A 24,228-nucleotide genomic window follows, 5' to 3' on the forward strand; every position below is an offset into this window, starting at 1 on the left:
GGAGTTGGTCTACATAGCCTCAAAAGTCCTTCCCAGCTTTTGGCTCTGTGAGCCTATACGCTTTTCCATCCTTGCCTCCAAATAAGTTGTTTTGAAAGAGAATTTTTATGACTTTCAGGAAGCTGGAAATAAGGTGGGGTTTCAAAGCCCCGGGGCTGATGAGCACGTGGATATCCTCCCTGTCCTGTATCTGCTCCATCTCGGGGGTCAGGTTTCATTGTCTTTCTTAGAGGTTACTTTGCCTCATCCATCTTCCTTCCACATCACCGGATCCCAGTTCTGAAAGCAAGCCGGGTTCTAATGTGTGCCCTTTCTCTTCCATCCCACTTTTCCAGCAAGCAGTGAATAACCAGTTCCCCTTCTCCGTGCATGACAATCGGCACAGTTTGGAGAACTCTGGATGCTACCTTGACTCCGTGAGTATTTCTTTCCAAATTATTAATAAAACAGGGAACAACACAAGGGATCTTGATTTTCTGGGGTGTGTTGAAGATAGAGGACTGGCCTCAAAACTGGAACAAGGTCAAAACAAAGCGAGATCTTAAACAAGACTCATAACAGGTTAAAAAAAATGTTGGAAGCTCTCAGAATTCCACGCCGCTTTCAAGATCTACACCAGTGTTCTGCCTAGGTGTGTGTGCGCTTCATCCTTCTCCAAGTGCCTTCCCATAAATTGTCTCTTTTGCGAGCTTTCTTGTGAGGATCTGCCATGGGAAGGAGGGACTGCTATGCGTATCTCTGGATAGCAGAGCCAGGATCCACAAGGAAAGGTCAGAAGGAGGAGGAGCTTACATAATAGAAGGAAGGATTTCCTCGTGACTGGAGTTGCCTTTTCTCAGCAGGTGGTGAGTTCTCCTTCACTGAAGAACATGAAGTCTGACACAATGGTGGTTAACACAGCACTATGTGATAGCAATGTAATGCAAACTGTATGCATAATTTTAAACGTTTTAGTGGTTACATTAAGTACAAAGAAACAGGTGAAACTTACTTTAATAACATATTTTATTGGCTGGGAGCAGTGGCTGACCCCTGAAATCCCAGCACTTTGGGAGGCTGAGGTGGGAGGATCATTTGAGGTCAGGAGCTTGAGACCAGCCTGGGCTACCTAGTAAGACCCCGTGTCTACAAAACATTAAAAAATTAGCCAGGTGTGGTGGTGCATGCCTGTTGTCCCAGCTACTCAGAGGATTGAAGCAGGAGGTTCACCTGAGCCCAGGAGTTCAAGGCTGCAGTGAGCTATGACCACGAACCCTGCACTCCAGCCTGGGTGTCAGAGTGAGATCCTATCTCAAGCAAACAAAAATAATTTATTTAGCCCAATAATTCTCCAAATTGTCCATTTGACATGTAATCAATATAAAAAATTAATGAGCTATTTTACATTCCTCCTTCCAAACCGAGTCTTTAAAATCTAGGTGGTATTTTACGCTTACATAACATCTCAACTTAGACAACTCACATTTCAAGTGCTCAGTGGCTACATGTGGCTCGGGGCTACCAGACTGCACAGCACAGGGAAACCTATTAGGTAGAAAGCTGCATCAAGTGATATCTGCAAATCCTCATGGAAGCTGAAAGTCCATGATGATGAAGATGTTATTAATGGCCCACCATTTAGAAAGCATCTGCCATATACCAACATCTCGTATTATTGTATTCAATCCTCACAACAATCCTACAGGCTCATTACACTTATCATCTCAATTTAGAGATGAGCAAATTGAGATCCAGTAAAGTTAAACAACTTGCCCCAAATCCCTCTTTCTTCTAGACTACAATGTCTTAACTAAATAGAAGTGCCTTAACCCGAAAAATCTGGTTTTCTTCTGGCAGAATGTTGAAAACAGAACCAGAATACCCACTTCGCCTGCTTCTGTAAATGGAGCGCTTAATATTGTTTTTCAAATAATCAAAGCAACGTATGTCCTTTAAAAACTGAAATAATACAGAATTATATAAAATTAAAAATAAATTCACACCCTTATTTTCCCTCCTCACAATCTGACCTTGATGATTCACTGCTAGTAATGGTTTTGTGGGTAAAATTTGAGACTTTTTCCAATTCACATGCAAATGTACACACATAAATGTATATTTGTTAATGGTATAAACAGGATTGTACCACTTGTATTTTACTAAGGTTATGGTGGTCTTCTAGAAAACCTTGGAAGCTTTCCAACTTTCTCTATGTTCTGGAATAGCTTATATAACATTTGGATTTTCAGTTTAATGAAGGTTAGACAGAATTTGCCTATGAAATAAGTTGGGTTTGATATATTTTTTAGAGTAAGTTTTTTATTACTTTTTCTTTTGTTCTTGATTATTAATCTATTCAAACTTTCTACCTCTTCTTGGGTAGATTTTGCTGATATATATTTGCCTAAAATTTATCTAATTCATTTCAAATGTACTGGTATAACATCTCTCAAAATAGTCTTATTTTGTTGTTCCTTTAAAAATTTTTTTTCAGTTGAATGTTTAGTTCACATACTTGCAATTGTTTTTGTTAATAATTTATTAAAACTATAAGTAGTCTTTAAGATTATTGGTTTGACTACATCCCAAAGGTTTTTCCAATTAAGGTCTCATTATTATTTGCTTTCAAATAGCCTATGCTTTAATTTTTAATTTCCCTTTTCCTAAAAAAATTGGAAGAATGTTTTGAATTATCTATATGGTTAAAAATTTTAGAAATAATCTATTCATTGCTAATATCTAGTTTTATGGGTTGTGGTAAATTTCAAAGAGTATAATCTAAGATTTTCACTTTTGGAAATATGAGATTATCTTTGTTGTCTTGTATGTGATTAACTTTAACAAGTGTGTTGTGGCTGTTTACAAATAATATATATTCCCCCATGTTGGTTACAAAGTTCTTTATATTTATTAATTTAGGACTGCGAATTATTTAAACCTTTCTCATGCTTGTCTTAATTTTTGTATTGATCTGTCAATTTCTGTTTCTAAGATTATTCTTGAGATTCTAAAGTTTTTTTTGCCTATGTAGTTTAATACCATATCTTTCTGCATCAAAAATTTTTGTTGTTTTATTTTCATGATGGCTTTTGCCGTTTATCAATATAAAGTGTTTCTCTTTATATGCGTTAATGCTTTCAGCCATGAATTCTATCTACGTTATGATACTAGCATTGTCACTATTACTCTCTTTTTGCTAATGTTTGTTCTTTATGTTGTGGCCCATTCCTTTGTCTCCATAATTTGTAGTCACTTTGCTTTGCGTTTGTCTTCTATGATAAGTAGAATGCAGCATAGTTTTTAAAAAAAATCCAAGAATCTATTTCTTTATGTGAGAATTTAGCCCATTCACGTTATTATGACATTTTATGCTTTTGGTTTTATTTCTGCCATCTCACTTTTATGTTTCCTATTTATTATGCTTATATTTTGTTTCTTTTTTTCTTCCTCTCATGACTTTGCTAGACTGATTGAGTTTTTTTGTTCACTCTGACTTCTATTGATGTTCTACGAGTACTTGCCCTCAAGTATAAATATTTAACAATTATATTAACACTATATTACTCTATGTATAAAAATTAGTAACTATAGCTTTTCCCCAAGAATAAGGTAAGTCTTCCAGCATGCTGTATCTCACTTCCTGCTTCAGGGCTGCTGTATTGGTGGCCAGGTTGTATCCTCCAAGTTCTGTAGGTGCCATTCCTGGACTTCAGCTGGGAGCTCAGAGACGTGGCCCTCATTTCCCTAATCAAGTTGAAATCCTGGAATTTTAGTTGTAAATTCTTTTCTGTCTGTCTTTCTGTTTCCCTCCCTCCTTTCCATTTTGTGAATTTGTACAATTCAATACATTTCATAGTCACATTATTAGCAAGCATTTAGATTTAATCCATAAATTTTACTCGCTACTTCCCTTGAAGCTCTTTCCCCTATTTTCATCATGCCTTTTCTTTTACTTGTTTTTCAATTTGCTGGAGTATCCTCAAGTCATTCTTTAGAAGCTGACTTGGACTTTGTGCCCTGCGTCATACACTTGTTCCTCCAGTGCCACTCTCTTCCTCTTCTCCCCACTCTGGTTCCGGGGGGCTGATCTATGTGGAGTACATTCCTCCCCAGTCCCCTCAGTCCTGGAGCCATTGCACAGCCCCTCGGGGTGTCCCTACACATACCCACACATATGTAGATAGTCCCTTTATAGACTGTCCTCAAATTACTCTAATTGAAATGTGCCTTGCATCTCCTGCTGCGAATCTGACATTGACCCTTCATCACAGAAACCTCACTTTACTGATGTGAAGTCTATGTAATGTAACGTCCGTTTCCTCTCAGTCGTTCATGTCAGTATAGTGTTTTTGTTCTTGGTTTTCACCTAGTTGTGATCAAACAGAATGTACAATTTTGAGTACACAGTAATTATTAGGTTCACATGTAAGGTGCTGAGAGTGAATGAGGAAGCCTGTGGGCCAGTACCCAAAGGTGCTGGGTCCTTCAGGGGAGCCCTTAGGGATGGGAAAGAATTCGGCCTCCTCAGACTTTTCAGAGAAAGAGTCATCATTGGTCCCACCGAGTGCTGGGGAGCAGGGAGGGGTCGGCGATGTTGGGGCAAAGGGAACCTACCTGGGTCCCTAAGGTTGAGGCTGTCTAACAGTCTGTTTCTGGCTGAATTCCCTCTGGTTCTGCCTTCCATGTCTCTAAAAGCCCAGGCTCCTTGGTGGCATCAGAAGACTGTGAGGACAATAACAGAACCCCACCAGGGTTTTGTGAGTGTCAGTTCATAACCTTCAACAGGTTGGTAAAGGAGACCTCGAGACAGTCATCATAGGGTGCATTTCAACACATACATGTCAAGTAACTGATTTTAAGAAAGACCTCAGAACTATGTGACTGAGGCTGGGCACGGTGGCTCACGCCTGTAATCCTAGCACTTTGGGAGGCTGACGTGGGCAGATTGCCTGAGCTTAGGAGTTCAAGACCAACCTGGGCAACATGGCAAAACCCTGTCTCTACTAAAAATACAAAAACTTAGCCAGGCATGGTGGCATTCACCTGTAGTTCTAGCTACTCAGCAGGCTAAGGCAGGAGAATTGCTTGAACCCGGGAGGCAGAGGTTGCAGTGAGCTGAGATCGTGCCACTTAACTCCAGCCTGGGCGACAAAGACTCTGTTTCAAAACAAACAAACAGACAAACAGACAAACAAACAAAAAACTATGTGACCTTGAATATTTTCCTTCTAATCTTGTAATTCTTCTCCAGGGCCTGGGACGTAAGAAGATCGCTCCAGATAAGAGGCAACATGTTTCAAGAAATTTTAATCTCTGGGCGTGTGACTATGTTCCATCTTGTCTTGATGGCTTTTCAAATAACCAGATATCATATGTGCATAAAGAAGCCGTGGTGGTCTCAAGTTTCAGACGCTTTCCACGATGCTATAAAGAGATATGGAACACTTTAACATTTCTTCCTGAGCGAAGATATACAGAGTTTTTGAAAAAGAAGCCCAAAGTAAGGTTCACTATTGACAAAAAGGTTCTCTCTTCACTGGAGTCCTAATCCTCCCAGAAGATTTTTGATGAATTTTTAATATTGGTATTTCATCAGACATCCTAAAAGCATACGTTTTCTGATCCAGCACTACTATTTAATTTTTTAAGTGCTTTTATGATTTTTATAAGGTCAAAAAGCATTCAGATCTTTGTGAAATAAATATGTGATGACATACGCATGTGTAAATAAACTTTTCGATGGCCACATTTACTTTTGGGGAATTTTAAAAAGTACATCCTTAATATATGGTCACATTTTCATTTTGAAATTTCAAACCATACAGAGGAAATGAAAGTCCTCCTGATTTCACCACATCTCCAATCCTGTACGTCCTCAGAAGTAAGTTAACTACTTGTTTTTAATCTGCATTTACAAGCATATACATCTGCATTAACACATAAATTTTTAACATTACTATGTTACACAGTGCAAAATATTCTACTTTTTTCTTTTTTTTCTTTTTTTGAGACAGTCTCTGTCTCCCAAGCTGGAGTGCAGTGGCACGATCTCGACTCATTGCAACCTCTACCTCCTGGGTTCAAGTGATTCTCCTGCCTCAGCCTTCCCAGTAGCTGGGATTACAGGTGTGCATCACCACGCTGGACTAATTTTTCTATTTTTAGTAGAGATGAGGTCTCACCTTCTTGGCCAGGCTGGTCTTGAATTCCTGGCCCCAAGTGATCCTCCCACCTTGGCCTCCCAAAGTGCTGGGATTACAGGCATGAGCCACCGCACCTGACCTTCTACAGCTTTCTTTTGATACTTAATAATGTGTCTTGGAATTCTTGCAGTGTTATAAGAATAGACTGATTTTTTAAAAAATCACTACCTATATTCCCAAATACAAGTTCACTCTGTTTTAAATAATTATCTTAATAGACATTTGAATAATTTCTAGTGTTTTTGCTGTTAGACACAGTGGTACATGAACGTGCTTGATCAGCCTCTCTGGATACATGTTTCCCTGAACCTCTGGAGTGGATAGACTCTGAAGAGTTACTTTGTTAATGCTTGGTTGACAGTAATGCACGAAGTGTTGAGAAATAATGCCATTGGTTTTGAAAAAGACTGGACCAATTGAACTCCTACTAACAGTATCTGTGAATTTGTTTTTCCCCTTTCACATTATCATTTAAATATTTAAGGATATTTAAGGGGAAAAAAGAGACCTTGTTATTTTCTTATTTAGCATTTCTGTAATTATTAGTGAAGTTGAGTATCTTTTCCCATGCAGTGGCCTCCTCTATTTCCTTTCTATAGACTGAGCAGTGTCCCCATCATTCCTTACCAAAATTTTCTTGTTTATCTTGGATGTTTTTTCTGTACATAAATTTTGGAATAAGCTTGCAAAGTAAACAAACAAACAACAACAAAAATAACATTGCCAATGTGATAGGCATCTCCCCAAATTTAGCTTTTAATTTATGGGAAAACGGACACCTTTATACTGCATCTTCCCCTTTGTTTGAATTTACTTTATATCCGTCAGTAAAGTTTATAATTTTCCTCACATGGGTCTGATGTGTTTCTTTTCCATGTTTATTCCTGTATATTTTGAAATTCTGTGGCTATTTTGAATGTTTTAGTTGCACTTTTAGATTGGTTTTGGCAGATGCATGAGAAAGCTATTGGTTTCTGTATGTGAATCTTCTACTTGGCGACCCGGCTAAACTTCTAATAATAAATAAATAAATCTTCTAATAAAATAAAAAGAAATTTCTAATAATATTTTAGTGGATTCTCTTCTGGATTTTTCTAAATGGAAAATTATATCATTTGTAAAATAATAACTATTTTAAGTCATTTCCAACATTTATATTTTTCCCATCTTATTGCATTGGATAGGACCTCAGGTACAATTTGAATATTATTACAGAGAGTGTATATCTTCATTTTCTTTTTTTTCTTTTTCTTTTCTTTTTAAGAGACAGGATCTAGCTCTGTTGCCCAGGCTGGAGTGCAGTGGTGCCATCATAGCTCACTGCAGCCTCAAACTCTCAGTCTCAAGTGATTCTCCTATGTAGTGAGAACTACAGAAGCACGCAACCACACTCAGCTAATTTTTAATTTTTTTTTTTTTATATATGGGATCTCGCTATGTTACCCAGGCTGGTCTCGAACTCCTGGCCTCAAGCGTTCCTCCTCTGCTGGGATTAGAGGCATGAGCCACCGTGCCCGGTCCTGATTTCTTTATAGATTAAGGTGTTAAGGCTTCATGTCAAACATATTTCAAGTATTTTATCTATTTTGTTGTTTTTTGTTCCTCTTTGCTTATAAACTTTATTTCTCAGAGCAGTTTTAGGTTTACAGAAAAATTGGAAAGTTCAGAGTTCCTGTATACCCACTCTCCCCGCTTATCTCCACAGTTTCATCTACTGTTAATATCTTGCTTTGGTGTGGTATACATCATATAAAAGCCCTGCATATTTTAACACAGTAAAATGAATGAAATTTTTATTTAATGGCTGCAGGATTTCATGTCGTGCTTAGGACTTCCTTTGCTTAAGATTATTAAATAATTCTGAGTTTGTGCTATGGTTGTACGTATGGAGGGACATTATAGCAAATAATGTTCTGGTGTTTATTGAGATAATCTTATGTTTTTCTCTATTAATCTGTTAATATAATAAGGTATATCAGTGGATTTTCTAAACTTCAGCCATTCTAGCATTCTTGGGGCAAACTCTAGTTGTTATGAGGTATTATGCTTCCGATATATTCAGAATTCGATATGCAATTATCTTACTTGCAGTCTTTTAGTTTTTAAACTTCTGCAATTATTATTTTAGCTTTCAGTTGAAGGCAGCTTTCTCTCCTTTTCTATCCTCTGACACTGCTTATATAAATTGCAAATACCTATAGAATTTGCCAGGAAAACTCCTGGACCTGGGGCTGTTTTCGGGTGCAAATCTTGGCATGTCTTTTCCATTTATTTTTATGGAGATTGGTCTGTATGGTACTTCCATTTTTTTTTCTTTTCTAATTTTGATCATTTTTATTTTTAGAGGAAACCACTTGTTTTACATGGCTTTGTAAAATGTTGGTGTTTTAATACAGTTCTCTTTTCTAAGGCTCTTAAAGTCACATCCTGTCCTTTGACATTTTGAATGTTTACATGCCTTTGCTCTGTTTACCAACTCTACATTTTTGTTGCTGTTGTTTGCTTTTGATCTCATTAATGTATGCTTTCATGTTTACTAATTCCTTTCCTGAGCTTATTTTGATTTTCTTTTTCTAGCTTCTCAAGGTGAAAACATAACTCAATTATTTCCAGTCTTTCCTGTTTTCTTGTAAATGTAGTCAAGGCTACTCCCTCAGAATGCCACTATACATAGACACATCATGGTGCTCTTGTTATTTCTTGTTACTGTTCTTTTTTTTTTTTTTTTTTTTTTTTTAGACGGAGTCTCGCTCTGTCGCCCAGGCTGGAGTGCAGTGGCCGGATCTCAGCTCACTGCAAGCTCTGCCTCCCGGGTTTACGCCATTCTCCTGCCTCAGCCTCCCGAGTAGCTTGCAGTTGTTTTCTTTCTTTTTATTCTTTGTTTTGTTTTGTTTTGTTTTGTTGGTCTTGAGACAGGGTCTCCCTCTGTTGCCCAGGCTGGTGTGCAGTGGCATAATCATGTCTCACTGCACTGCAACTTTGACCTCTGGGGCTCAAGTGATCCCCCTCCCTCAGCCTCCCAAGTAGCTGGAACTACAGGTGCATGCCACCATGCCTCGCTATATTGTATCTTTTGTGGAGACAGAGTTTCACCATGTTGCCCAGATGGTCTCAAACTCCTGAGCTCAAGATCCTCCTATCCAGGCCTCCCCAAATACTGGGATTATCGGTGTGAGCCTCTGCTCCCAGTCTGTTTTCTTTCTTAATTCAATAATTATTAAGAAATGTATTTGATTTTTTTCTTTCGTTGTTATTTTTCATTGTCAATATTTTATTAATTAAATAATTTCTGCACTGTGGTCAGTGATTAAGATTTGTGTGATTTCTGCTTCCTGAAAATTTTAAAACGTTCTTGAGGCTTAACACATAGTCAATTTCTGTCACTGTTTTACATGTATTTGACAAGAATACACAATCTCCCTTTTACGCATTTCTTTTTTAGAAGGAATAATTATAGGGCCATAGAAAGTTGCAAAAAAAAATTCTGCAGAAAGGTTCTGCCTATTTTTTACCCAGTTTTCTCCAATGCTAATATCTGGCATAACTCTGGTAAAATAGAATATTCATTTTCTATTGCTGTGCATATTAGTCCATTTTCTGTTGCTTAGAATAGGATATCTGGAAAGATAATTTAAAATTATAAATTACAACTGTAATTTATAAGGAAAAGAAACTTATTTATTACAGTTATGGAGGCTGAGAAGTCCAGAACCAAGGGGATGCAGCTGGTGAGGACCTTCCTGCTGTGAGGACTCCCTGCAGAGTCCCCAGGGTGAACAGGATTTCCCATGGAGAGGGGGCTGGGCATGCCGACGTGCTCTCTCAGGTCTTTCTTTCTCTTATTATCAAGGCACCAGTCTCCCTTCCATGATAACCTATTAACCATGGATCCATGAATGGATGAATCCATTCATAAGAACAGACCCCTTATAACCCAATCATCTCTTAAAGGTCCCGCCTCTCAATGCTGTCACATTGGAAATTAAGTGTTAACATGAATTTGGAGGGAAAATATTAAAATTATAGTACTGTGTCACAAGTGACTACAAATTTAGTGGCTTATAACAAAACTACTTAACACACAGCTCTGCAGGTCAGACGTCTGGGTGCACGTGGTGATGTCTTCTGCTCAAGGTCTCACAGGCTAAAATCGAGGTGCACTCTCATCAGAGGCCGGGGGTTCTCTTTCATGTCTATGTGGTTGTGGCACAATTCAGTTCCTTGTGGTTGGAGGACTGAGATTCCCTGCTTCCTCATTTGCTGTTAGCCAGGGACCTTCTCAACTCCTATGAGTTGCTGCATTCCTTGCTACATGGCCCCCTCCATCTCCAATGCCAGCAATGGAAAACCTCGAGTGGATCCCTCACACATTTTGCAATCTCTTTCAGGAGGAAGAGTTTGGTGCCCTTTTTAAGGGGATCACCTGATTGGGCTTGACCCAACCAGGATAACCTTCATATTTTAAGGTTGAGACCTTAATTCATCTGAAAAATCCCTTTTGCCATATAACATAACATAATCATGGAATTGATACGACATCATATTCACAGGTACTGCCACACTCAAGGGCAGGGGATTATACAAGAGTGAGGTTCATTAAAGGTCATCTTAGAATTCTGTGTGCCACAAATATCATAACCAGGAAATTGATGTTGGTGCAATTCACAGGCCTTATTCAGATTTTCTTCACAGTTTTACGTGTGTGTGTTTTGCTGGCTATAAAATTAGATTATATCTAGCTTCTTAATTAGCTAGTCATGTCTGACATTTATATAACATGCACACTTGGGAATAAGGTAGGGTATTTCACTTTCAGTATTGTCTTTTTATTTTCCATTTTCTTTTAGTTACAGAATTTTTTTCAGTTATATCTCTGATTATTTTCTCTACTCTATTTTCTTCGAGAATGCTTCTTAGATGGTTACTTAAATACCTGGCTCTATCTTCCTCAGCTCTCAAGTATTCCTTTATATTTTTTGTCTACTTACCCATTTGCACTGGTTTCTGGGAGAATCCCCAAACTTCATCTTCCAGTTTACTAAGTGGCTCTTCAATGATCCATTCTGCTATTTAGCCAATCTATAGAGGTTTTCCTGTAACCAAACAACAGTTTAATTTCCAAAGTCTCTATTTGGTTTTTGTTTGTGGGTGTAATATTTGATTCTGCCTGATAATGATTTTACTTATTTCTGTAGCTTGTTATTTTTCTCCACCCACTTTGCTTCCTTGGGTATTGTTGTGTCTATTTGTCTTTATTGCATGGTGCGAACATTTTATGACTTGATTTTATGCTCATGTTGGTTTTTTTGGTTTGTTTGTTTGTTTTGTTTTTTTAGGTGAAGTCTCGCTCTGTTGCCCAGACTGGAGTGCAGTGGCAAGATCTGGGCTCACTGCAATCTCTGCCTCCTGGGGTCAGGCAATTCTCTAGCCTCAACCTCCTGAGTATCTGGGATTACAGGTGTGTGCCACCATGCCCAGCTAATTTTTGTATTTTTGTCTTTGTTTTTGTTTTTCTGTTTCTTTTTTTAATTTTTGAGATGGGGTCTCACTCTGTTGCCCAGGCTGGAGTGCAGTGGTGCGATCTCTGCTCACTGCAAGCTCCACCTCTGGGGTTCACGCCACTGTCCTGCCTCAGCCTCCCGAGTAGCTGGGATTATAGGCACCCACCACCACGCCTGGCTAAGTTTTTGTATTTTTAGCAGAGACAGGGTTTCACCATGCTAACCAGGCTGGTCTCAAACTCCTGACCTCAAATGATTGGCCCACCTCAGCCTCCCAATGTGCTGGCATTACAGTTGCTTTTTGAGGATCCTTGATAGCTCACCTGTGAGCAGTATATATGTTTTTCTCACACTGTCTGCATGAGGGTCGGGGAGAGGCAGAAAAGACTGCCCCAGATGTGGCCACTAGCTCCTCTTCTGGGGAGGGGCTCCCAGTCTGTCTACTGCCACCTTTCTGGGACACTGCCCTGCCCTCCTGACCCAAGTGATAACTGTCAATTCATCTACTTTGTCACTGACACAGATCTAGTTCATCACTTTGCACAGAGAATGTGCTGAGGACTGCCCTGGCAGAGAACCTCTGTGAATAGCCCTGTCAAATGCCCTGGACCATGCCTCTTCTCAAATTCACTGCCTCCATGCCAGCACCCCTGGAACAGAGAACATTTGTAGCCGAACTGACCTGTGCCCAATTTGATCCTGTCTATCTTCCATTACTTAGAAAACTGGGATCACTTGTCATAGATAGAAGGCAATCTAAAAGTAAATAAAATGGAAAAACCAACCAACCAACCCACCAACCAACCAAACCAACCAACCAGGACGATTAAATTCCAGCTGGACTTTGTTGCCTCCTAAAGACCTCTTGTCTGAGGCCTGGTCTCGGTTTGTCAAAATAGGGAATTAGTAAGTATTAGAGAGGTGTTGGGCATATGACCACCAAACCCAAGATTTTCTCCTCAGCCTAAACAGAAGGTTTGAAGTAGAATAGTAAAAAATAACAACAACAACAACAACAAAACCACCTTTCTTTTTTTTTTTTTTTGAGACGGAGTCTGGCTCTGTCGCCCGGGCTGGAAAAACCACCTTTCTTAACATGTAAGTCAATATTATTTAATGTTGCACCTGGCAGCTACCTAAACTCCCTCCCATACTTTAGGAAATACAGGCTAAGGGATTTTATGGTTACTAAAATGAAATCTTAAAAAATGACACAAATAAAAAGAATATCAAAAGACATTTCACATATATTAAATCAGCAAGCATCCATGCTGTTATGGTAACACCCTAAGAACCACAAAACAAGCAAGAAGAATCAATTTTCTCCTTTGGGCTCTTTGCTGCCACCCACAGTCTTTGGTCCTAGCATGGCACTGGGACCCAGTGTTTTGGAAAGATCCCCTTCAGCTCAGCTCTGCCTTGGCAGTAGCCGTGTCTTCTAGTCCTGCCTTTCTCTGGGTTTAACAAACCTGGCTGTTCCCAAACACACAGTGCAGTCATTGCGCTAGTTTCCATTTTTCATTCCTTTTTGTGAGGGAATCTTGGTAGCTTCTCTCCTGTCCTCTGTTTCAAAGAGACACTGTTTTTGTTGTGGTTTAACAGAATGCTGTTTAACAGGCAGGTTTGTGACATCAGAGGCCTGCAATGTGCATAACTCTCAAGCTTATATCTGACGCGCAGGGTTACGTGACTTTATCTCTGTCTGTGGTAAGTTCTCTGCAAGGCCCTGTCTTTGCCTTCGACATGTAGGAGCTTTGTTCTCCACCAGGTGCATTTTCTTTTCTTCTCCCAGGGAGTCCTCACAAAATCCTTGCTTATGGAGCCTTCTGCCTCTTCTCTCCTTTCTCTGCCTAAACACCAACAGTCTCTAACAGGAGTGACACATAATTCAATTTATGGGAAGTGAAATTCAAAAAATTACCCAAAAGACATACAGAACCAAATCTGCAATTATGTGGAGGGACACAGAGATTGATGAGTGGGAAAGGTATATTTACCACCTATGGAAACACAAATTAGATAACCTCCCCTTAAAACCAGTCTTTCTTAGTAGCTTTCTACAAAAGAAATAACACTGTCCAACCACCTCACAATTCTCAATCCAGTGAGTCAAAAACAAAAGGATACTGCACAGGAATGGGGGGGTAGGTCCTGGGGACTCTAGCGTAGATGCCCCCAATACAACAGCCCACTTTACAAAAATAAAAGTCTTTGATAAATTGGCACAATGTCAGTGACTTGCTGTTGTTGGTTCTGAACAGAGGAATAAACAGCCAGTTAAAGAAACCCCAACTTACTAATCAAATACATGAAGGTGTTTATAGATTTCTTCTGTTTTAGTGCATTAGAGTTGGACTTATGCCATCTGAGAGATGACTTAGACATTAAAATGACACCCGGGGGTAATAACGTTTCATAGCGAGGCTGTCTAGTACCCATTCTAGACCGATACTAGGAATCTTCAGTCACTGTTCGTGCATGTAGCAGGCATCTGCATAACTATTGAGTATCTAATTTATATTTGCAAAAATCAGATGTAAAGGCCCTCAGACATGATGGTTAGAAGGGCAAAGTGATGATTTCCTATATGAAACCAACTTTTAAATGCTGCCTATTTTTAGAGAAGTGTATTCTCATTTGGTCTGCTTTAGCATTTAGGACCATGACTTAAAAGTTGCCTTGTGCCTTCTTTTTTTTAGAGTATCTTGTGGCTGCCTTTGGCCAAAGCCATTTCTGTTTGGGTGGCCAGGCACGGGAATCAGGTGTTGTGACATTTCTCCTGCCCTGGCTAATTCTACTGCCTTTCTAGGAACAATTTCTACGTTGCAGTTTAGTGGCCAATTGCAACTTCAATCAAAGTTCGGGACCTATCACAGCTGGCCTAAAGTTCAGGAGAAAAGGACATTTCATCCCAATTAATTTTTTTTTTTTTCACCTACAGAAAAATTGGTCCCATATTGAAGATTCCCGGGGGAGGGGGGAGAGATGGGTGTGGGGGAGGAAGGGTTGAAATGATGAGCTAACTATAGGCTTCCCATATGTTCTGTTGAGTACAGGGAAGAATCCATGCTGTTATGGTAACACCCTAAGAACCACAAAACAAGCAAGAAGAATCAATTTTCTCCTTTGGGCTCTTTGCTGCCACCCACAGTCTTTGGTCCTAGCATGGCACTGGGACCCAGTGTTTTGGAAAGATCCCCTTCAGCTCAGCTCTGCCTTGGCAGTAGCCGTGTCTTCTAGTCCTGCCTTTCTCTGGGTTTAACAAACCTGGCTGTTCCCAAACACACAGGGCAGTCATTGCGCTAATCCTGGTGCCATGTTGAGGATGGGAAAATGCTAAGTGTGAAGTGCTGTATATTGCCTTTATAAGTACCCATCAAAACAAACCAAAACATCTCATTTAACACACGGTATTTAAGTAAACATGTTACGGCTACACCAAAATAATCCCCCCAAATATTAAACAACAAATCAACTCCCTGTCAGAGCCTGACTCACTGAATAAATGGAATGAATAAAATTGTAACTCACGCGCTTGACTACGGCTCTATGAAATTGTTGAATCTGTTAGGTGTAGCGTGTGATTTCCGCACAGAGTAACCGAAATAACCTCAAATGCTTTATTCTCTCTCCCAATCAAAATTAAACAGATCTGTAAGTTCCCAAATTGGGTAATACAGGCACAAGAACACAAATCCTATTTTCTTCCCTTCTTCCTCTCCTCCTGCCAAATAGGAGCTAGCATCAGAATATTCAGTCCAAGAACAATGATTTCTACTCCACTTGGGCACTGATCTGGCTGCAGCATCTGCAGGGGACAGTCCCAGTTCCGAACGGAAAGAACAACTTTGCTCCTTATCCACGTTCCATATAGCTACTGACAGGATAATAAGTGACCATAGCGGAATACTATGCCTCCTCTGCTGAGAACACATGGTTGTAATTCCTTTGGCCTGAAGGAGAATCACTGAAGCCATTTTAAACATTCTTTTGTTGTTTATAGCCTCTGTCTAAGATTCCATGACCGGTATCAGCTATGAGTGGCATATCCAGTCCCTCTCCAACATCTGCCGTTATGGTTCCCAAAGAAGATTGAGAAGTCTCAACAAAATCCCACAGGAGAAATCTTATTGTTCCTCCAAAGAATATTTTGTATTGAAAGCACTGCCTCATATTCATGACATTCTAGATGTTTAGAGAAAGGATTTGACTCTGCTGGATATCTTCAATCAACCAGGAGAGTCTGGGTTAAAGCAATCATGTTTGCCAACTGAATCTGGGCTGTTTTACAGCTCACTCCTCAATATGGCCACAGTCCCTCCCACCCTCAGCCTCATGACATACCCCTCCACTCTCTATTGCCCCATTCCCTTTGGGACAGGTGATGTAGCCACAGTATCACGTGTATTGGTATGAACACGATGTAAGACATGCCCAAAGACCTTACGTATTTACTCATCATTTGGTGACAATTTTTTTTATCACAGCCCTACCTCTGTGTTAAGTACCGTGCTGGCTTCTAGGGTAACGCATGAGTGGTAATAGACCCCAGTGCTGCCTGTGGTGCATCCAGCATAGACCGTCAGGCAGTGAGATGCAGCAGGCCCCTTGCAATAGCCGAGATTTGGAGCTAGGGATTCTGTGTAAATGTGGATCAGGCAATGAGACTTTGAAAGGTCATCATTATAATTTTATTAAGCTGTGACAAAAGGGAGAAGATCAATGTAGAAATGTGTTTAGTATTGGATACATATGATCTTACAGAACAATTATGAATTTGTGTTTCTTGTGTACATTAAAATTTGGATATATGTGTAAGAACAAAAGCTGAATCTAATTTTTTATCTGACAGATAAGGAATTGATTTGAATTCTTTCTCTGCTAATTAAAGGAAAATTAGAAAACAAACTATTTACTAAAGCACTAAACACATTTTGATTACTTATGGAGACAGGCAGTTATTTTGGCTTCACTTATTTATTTACTGAAAGCCTAATGATAGGTAAAATGAAGAATTAATAGTGCAACAGAGAGGGATGATGGGTTTATTCAGCAGACGGAAGGAGGGTGACGCATTTCCACCTTAGAGTGGAGAACATGAAGTCTCAGTGATGCTGATGGGTGACGTTAGGCTTCATGCAGCCCCTGCTGGAGTGCACTGACCTGCACACGGACACGGCAGAGGGATCAGGTTGGGGTAGCAGGTGAGTGTGGCTGCAGACCAGCTGAGTTCAAGGTGCCAGGGGAGGCAGAGGGAAATCTCTAGCTGACAGCTGGGCACGGTGGCTTAGCTCAGGACTAGACTTGTAGAGAGGAGATAGGGAGATAGCTTGATGGAGAAATAGAGTCAGCAAAATTTGTTTGTTTGTTTGTTTGTTTACAACAACGTAAGTTTATTATCTGATAATTCTGGGGTCAGAAGTCCACAGTGGGTCTCACTGGATAAAAACCAAGGTGTAGGGCTGGTTTTCCTTCTGGGGGTTCAGGGGGAATCTGTTTCTTTTCCCTCTCCAGCTTCAGCGTTGAACTGAGACCTTCTCTCACTCCCATCTCTCTGCTTCTGTCTTCTGAATCCCTCTCTCTTCTCTCTTTCTCTCTCTTTCTGTTTTAGGATTTTTTTTTTTTTTTTTTTTAACATAGGAATGAGTGGTGTTTACAGACCAAGGCAAAGAAGGGAATGGGAATGCCCAGGCTGAGGCTGCCTGAGGATGGGGGAGGAGAGAAGGGGAGCAGGGGCAGCATGGGGAGGGGCCTGCACCTGGAAGGGAGACCCACTTCTGGCAGTGGGGGATGAGGGTGGGGGAGGGGGGTGTCACATGACTCAAGTGGATGGGAAGAGATGAAAGAAACTTGAGAGTGGGGAGGGAGGCAGTTGGGGATTTCTCTGGAGTGTCTGAGGGAGGCAGAGAGAGGTCTTCAGCTGAGAATGAGGCACCTGAGATGAAACCTGGAGGAAGATGGGCAGCCTGTGGCATCGTCATTTCAAGAGAACGCCATAACCGAGAGGAAGCTGGACGGAGCCCGGCAGCAGGGCGGGGGTCTGGATTTGTAGAGGTTTGTGGTCCAGCTGTGGGATTTTTCCAAGAGAACTCAGCAGCTCAGGAGTAGGGGCAGGAGAAAATGAAGACTGAAGTGGAAATCATTCTTGTGGAGAAAAGCAAGGAGACTGTGCCATGAGATGGATGGGAGCAAGGTTCTTGAGGCCACTGCCTGTCAAGTCTCCTGGGGAGCCCACCACAGGGGTCCCACTGGACCAGCTGAGTCAGGTTCCTGGGGGTGGGGCCAGCCTCAGCATTTTTGAAAAGCTCTCTAAGTGATTCTAGGGTCAGCCAGGGCTGACAACTGCTGGGAGGACTGGGGGAAATGTATACCTAAAAGACGTGAAATCAGGATCTCAAAGGGATGTCTGCACTCCCATGTTCACTGCAGCACTGTTTGCAATGGCTCACATGTGAAACTGACCTGGACATCCAGTCAACAGGTGAACGGATAAAGAAAATGTGGTACATACATACGGTGGGATCTCATCTAGTCTTAAAAGGGATGGAAACCCTGCAATCTGCGACATGAACAGACTTTGAAGATCTTATGTTAAGTGAAATGTCAGACACGTAAGAACACACACTGCATAATTATACTTTTTTTTTTTTTTTTTGAGACAGGGTCTCACCCTGTCACTCAGGCTGGAGTGCAGTGGCGATATCATGGCTCATTGCAGCCTCGACTTCTCAGGCTGAGGTGATCCTCCCACCTCAGCCACCCAGGTAGTTGAGACCACAGGTGTCTACCACCACGCCAGGCTAATTTTTATTTTTTAATTTTTTTGTAGAGACAGGGTCTTGCCATGTTGCCTCGACTGGTCTCAAACTCCTGGGCTCAAGCGATTTGCCCGCCTCTGCCTCCCAAAATGCTGGGATTACCAGCATAAGCCACTACACCTGGCCTATAATTCCACTTATCTGAGATGTTTAAAATAGTCAAATTCATAAAATCAAAGACTGGAATGGAGGTGACCTGGGGCCTGGGGGAGGGGAAAATGGGGAGTTATCCATCAATGGGTATAAGGGTTCATTTAAGTACGACAAATAAGCTCTAGAAATCTCCTCTACCGCATTGCACCCCCAGTCAACAGTAACGTATTATACACTTAACATTGAAGAGGACACATCTCACGCTGAGTGTTCTTAGCTCACCCACACACAAGTACACCGGCAGGGAACTGAGGGTGAGAGAGACGTGACCGCAGAAAGTGAGAACTGGTCTGAGTGGGGATGGGGGCGGGGGCTGAGCGGGTTGGGGGACTGGCCTGAGTGGGGAGGGGGGCGGGGCTGAGCTGGTTGGGGGACTGGCCTGAGTGGGGAGGGGGGCGGGGCTGAGCTGGTTGGGGGACTGGCCTGAGTGGGGATGGGGGCGGGGCTGAGCGGGTTGGGGGACTGCCACTGATACAGTGGTGGGTCACAATGTGTGGGGTAGACTTACAGAACTGGAACATGGGTTTAGAAAGTTCATATTTGTGAACTCATTTGGAACTTTTACGAAGGTATCAAAATTGAATCTCATTTGGTTATTCATTTAGTGAGTCATCCATATAAAATAATTCAGCAAACACAGTGTGTAAACATTTGAAGGCCACGTGTGGTGACTCATTCATGCCTGTAATCCCAGCACTTTGGGAGGCCGAGACAGGGGTATCACTTAGGTCCAGGAGTTCTAGATCAGCCTGGGCAACATGGCGAGATCTCATCTCTACAATAAATTTTAAAAATTAGCCAGGCGTGGTAGTGTGCACCTGTAGTCCCAGCTACTCAGGAGGCGGAGGTGGGAGGACTGCTTGAGCCCAGGAAGTTGACACTGCAGTGAGCCGTGATTATGCCACTGCACTCCAGGCTGGGTGGCAGAGCTTGACCTTGTCTCAAAAAACAAAAAAATGAAGTGTCCTAGGAATTCAGGCTGCCCAATCACCAAGCAGACAGGTTGAAAGAGCCCTGGATGGCTGGGTTCCAGTCTGGGCTGGAAGTGGAACCCACCATCCCAGTTCATTTAAACCATTAACTGGGCACTGGCTGGAGTGAGTGGAGAACAGGAGAAACTGTGAGAAAGCAGGCAGAGCCCCAAGGACGTGAATGGACACAGTGATGTTGCTGAGTTCTCAGGCCAAGAGGATGGCAGTGCTGGGGGACAAGAGAAAGCTGGTGCACTTTCCCCATCCACTGTACCTTCGTACCCCAGCACGCGATGCCCTGCCTGGTATGCAGAGCACTGTTGCAGGGGAACTAGCAAACAGCATTCTGAAATGCCTTTGCCATGGACAGTTGTCAAGGCTGGTCTTGGCCTACTGATTGAGAGGAGAGCTTTGGTGCCCAGCTCAGTTACTTGATATCTTCGTGACCTTGGGCAAGCTACTTCTAAGTCTTAGTTTTCATATCCTTCTACTGGGGCTAATGATAGGACCTACCTTGTACAATTAAGGATTGCATGAGAAAATGAATGCACAGCGTTTTTCAAAGTGCTAGATGCAGGGTAAGAGTCTGGCTACCTAGAAGATTCCAATGGCTAGTCAGTGAGGCCTGCAGGATGACCTTTCTGGATCCCTTCTAAATGCAAGGAGCAACGTGGTGGTGCCCGCTTCTTGGCAAGACTCTTGGCTGTTAAATCTTTACAAAATCAAGTTCCTAGTTACACTTCTCATGCACTATCGGTAGATTCTGCTAGTTCCCAGGAAACCAAGGAATGTTAGGTTAGCAGTGGGTCTGGTGTGGCCTTAATCCCTTTCCCTGCCTTGCTTAAGGGAAGACCTCGTCATTCCATCCTGGCCCCAGCTGGAGGAAATGTTACCTTCTTCTCTGAACTCCCTCACAGCCCCGAGCACAGCCCACTTGTGTGTTAGGCGTCATTGTACAGCTTCATCTTCCCCCCAAACTCCATGCCTTGGGGACAGGGGCTCACCATCCATCGTTTCACCTTTAGCTTGCCACAGTACTTCATTCTCTCTACCCTCATTGATGACATATTGCGCTAATGGACTGGTGGATGTTTTCAACACAGCCAAACACTAAGCCATTGTTTGCAGATCTGGGCATTTTTTAACCTTCTGATTTTTAACAAAATGGGCGCTATCCATTCTAGCAGGCAGCAACTATCATTTTGTTCTACAAAGTTGCAGCACACAAGCAAAGATGTGTCTGCAGAAATGATAACATTTTACCAAGGCAGAAAAGAACGCTTCCGTTTTTCTTCTGAGAAGATAGAGTCCCCTTTGTTATTTATTTAATAGCTGTGATCACAGGGAGAGAAGATAAGAAGTTTGCTCTGGACTAAGCAGATGAAGAGATGCATTTCACAAGGAAAAGTGCCCAAAGCAAAAACTGCTCCCCCATCAGTACTCGGATCAAGACTAACAACCCCAGTGGGCTCACAGAGGAACTTGTCATAACAACATACCGTCTCCGGAATGACATCAAATGTGTGGAGGTAAATGAGATCAGATCACCTCCCCTCCTTGGCATCAAAGAGAGATGTTGCAGAGTTGGGACCTGGCTTCTGCTGGCTCTGCAGAAGGAATCACACTCTCTATATTTTAAGTCTCCAATCACTCAAGCGCTATGCAAGATTAATAAGGTTCAGACAACAGGATTTTTAAAAAATATCGTGTACGTAACAAGCATCCTTTATCCTCTTCCTTAAATGAATATACAAAGGTCAGCTCATTGTTTTTAAACATTTGGGCAAAAGCAAAACAAAGCCAGAAACAACCTCCCCACTCCAAAAAAATGTAAGTTTTTTTTTTTTTTTAAGTCCAAGAAAGTAAAGGTATCCAATGCTGAGGAGTAGACTTGAACCCTAGAGGCAGCGGGGTGGGTACCAAGGGTCCCATAAAGAGCTCCCTGCCTCCCGCTTAATGCCTAATTACTCATCGGCATGCCTTTGTTCGCCAGGCGTCTGCTTTTACAATGCAGTCAAACAACGTAGAACTGTGTCCATTTATGGGAAAGTCAAAGACCAATAAATAAAAAGTTTAATTTCCTGATTCCCTGAAGTCGATGGGGCTTAGAAAGTACTCACCAATCCTTCCAACAATGGTCTTTTCCAAACATCATGTGAGCAGCACCTCATATCAAATTTCATTGCTCATAAAAAAGAATCAGATAATGTTCAGTGGGAAAAAAGCAGGATACAAGGTACATGGTGTTTACAAGTAAAAAGCCAGCTGCTTATGGGGAGGGACTGGAAGTGAACCATCGCTATCAGAGCCTTTGTGTTGGGGGCAGGATTTGGGGAGATCGCTTTCCTTCTGTTTTCTACATTTTCTCCTGCTATATTGGTTTTACCGCAGAATGTTTTTAAAAAATCGATTGGTAAAACAATTAGCTAATTATTTAGCAGATGTCATTACTTAGAATGAAGAGCATTACAGAAGGCAGCCAGTGTCAAGCAAATCAGCTGTAGCCCAATATATGCAACCAAATATCACCAGACTGGGTTTCTTGGCTTTCATCTGGAGAGATGTTGCCTCCTACGGATTTCCAAAGTTGCCACCATTAACAAAAAATCATCTCTCATCAGTTCTTTCCACCTATTGAATTATTTCAGGTAATTAACAGCCTTTAGGGAATTTTCCCTCTAGAGAGACAGAATGGAAAGATAAGGCAATGAAGTATGCATATAACTCTTTTTTTTTTTTTTTTTGAGATAGGGTCTCATTCTGTCACCCAGATTGGAGTGCAGTGGCACAGTCTCGGCTCACCACAACCTCTACCTCCCAGGCTGAAGCGATTCTCCTGCCTCCGCCTCCGGAGTAGCTGGGATTACAGGTGCACAACACTGCTGCCCAGCTAATTTTTGTATTTTCAGTAGAGACGGGGTTTCATGTGTTGGCCAGGCTGGTCTTGAATTCCTGACCTCAAATGATCCACCTGTCTTGTCCTCCCAAAGTGCTGGGATTACAGGGTTGAGCCACTACACCTGGCCATAATTACTTCTGATGTTTGGTAAGAAAATCGCTCAAGAGACATGAGCTGGTTTATTCACCTGGCTGTCCACTGGGAGGGGATCCTACACAAAAGTGGATGGAACCATTTCTGTCCCACCCCAGCCCATACTGCCAGCTGGGCTCGTTCTCCCACTCTCTCTTCTTTCCCATCACTTTTACTGGCTTCTCTTCTAAGCATTCCTCAAAAGGTGGTCCTCAGAGTTACGTTCTTGGCCCTCTTCCCTCCCTACGCTTCCTCTTCCTGAATGCATTTTGTGGGCCAGTCCCTTATGTAGACAGCTGTTTATCCAGCTAAGTCTACTGAACCTTCCAAGGTGCCAGGCCCTGTACTAGGCACAGGAGTTGTGGGACAAAGAAGGAGAGTCTCTTCCCTTAGGACTGTGCATCTCAGTGGATAAAAGACACACAGACAAGCCAAGAGGATTTCACCAGATAAATATCCCGAGGCACACCCAAGGTTGTTTTCTGCTGGACTTGCTCCCCAGATATCTCATGAGCACATCAACTCAGCCAGTCCAAATGAGAGCGCCAGCTCTCCCCAAGACCACTCTTCTCCTCCTCAGAGTCCACATTCTGTCTAGTTAAAGACCCTGCCATCTACGTAGTCACCAAAGCCCCAAGCCTGGGAGTCCTCACAGATGCCCCTTGCCTACACCCTGCCATTCAGCCTGAGGACAGTCTCTTTCGTCATTTCCTTCTTTCCACTCCCACACACACTGCCCCAGATCCCCCTCACTTCCAGCTTTCTGCTGCCATCTTCTGTCCTATCCTCTCGCTCCTCCACATGCCACCACGCTAAGGGCTTCTCCTAAAACACCTGACTGCATGGTGTTCCTGCTTAAAAGACCATGCCAGGCTCCCTACCAGTGGATCAAGTGCATCCTCCCGGCATGACCCCTAACCACTCTGTACCAGCCTCCACAAGCGGCCTCACTTGCTTCCAAACACTCCCTTTCTGTGTCACCAACCAGGGCACCGGGCACCTGCCACTTCCCACACATAGAGCACTCACTGACATCGCTGGACCTTGGCCATGCTGTTCTCTGTACCTAGAATGCCTCTCCCACTACCCCACCAGAAGGGAGGTCCTAGAAAAAAATCCTATTCACCTGTTATTCAAGACCCAGGTGCAATCCCTCTTCTCTGGATCCTCACACATCCCAGTGCTGTCCTGGTCACTCCGTTGTATTAAATTCCTCCAAACCCAAGGAGAATGAATTGCGTCCTCCTCTGGCTCCTATGGTTGATCATTCCTGCCTCTAAGAGAGCATACCCCAAAAATATGCTTTTCTCTCATTCCAGCGACTACACAGAATGTTCAAGATCAGGACAGAGCTCTCCTCTGTCATACAGCCGAGGCACACCCCGAGGGCGTGGGGCTACATGGTGGGCTCCTGAAATAGCTCATGAGTAGTGATCAAAATGTTAGCAGTGGTGTTCCTAAATACCAGCTATTTTTTAGGAGTCAAAATACTCATTTAAAAAAACCTGAATGAAGGCTTGAGATGTACTCAGATAATTATAGGCAGCAGTCAATGTTTTGATCCAATGCAGT

At 42.2% G+C, this 24,228-nt stretch overlaps 1 protein-coding gene and 1 long non-coding RNA gene across 6 annotated transcripts in view; one reads left to right on the forward strand and one right to left on the reverse strand.

Moving 5' to 3' along the window:
- Positions 1-24,228, forward strand: part of TEX36 (testis expressed 36) — a 45,006-nt gene that overhangs the window by 18,291 nt on the left and 2,487 nt on the right. Inside the window, exons 3-5 of one of the 4 annotated variants that reach the window (XM_009215599.4) lie at positions 336-416; positions 5,231-5,479; positions 15,687-16,503. In XM_009215599.4, the coding sequence (XP_009213863.1) occupies positions 336-416; positions 5,231-5,479; positions 15,687-15,707 (351 nt within the window). In that variant the 3' untranslated portion in view covers positions 15,708-16,503. Of the gene's footprint in view, positions 1-335; positions 417-5,230; positions 5,696-15,418; positions 15,646-15,686; positions 16,504-24,228 lie in introns of those variants that run through there. The other 3 variants (XM_009215598.4, XM_003904388.5, XM_009215600.4) reach the window with 3 other exon arrangements.
- On the reverse strand, positions 385-13,384 carry LOC110744190. 2 transcript variants are annotated; one of them, XR_002524500.2, is made up of 5 exons: positions 13,153-13,384; positions 11,171-11,275; positions 4,594-4,701; positions 3,617-4,345; positions 385-512 (listed from the first exon to the last, which is right to left on the reverse strand). It is a non-coding gene; the product is annotated as an uncharacterized LOC110744190 (long non-coding RNA). The 2 variants fall into 2 exon arrangements; XR_002524499.2 differs by lacking the exon at positions 385-512 and having other exon boundaries at positions 1,256-4,345.

Source organism: Papio anubis, chromosome 11 (genome assembly GCF_008728515.1).
Source record: "Papio anubis isolate 15944 chromosome 11, Panubis1.0, whole genome shotgun sequence".
Classification (NCBI taxonomy): Eukaryota; Metazoa; Chordata; class Mammalia; order Primates; family Cercopithecidae; genus Papio; species Papio anubis.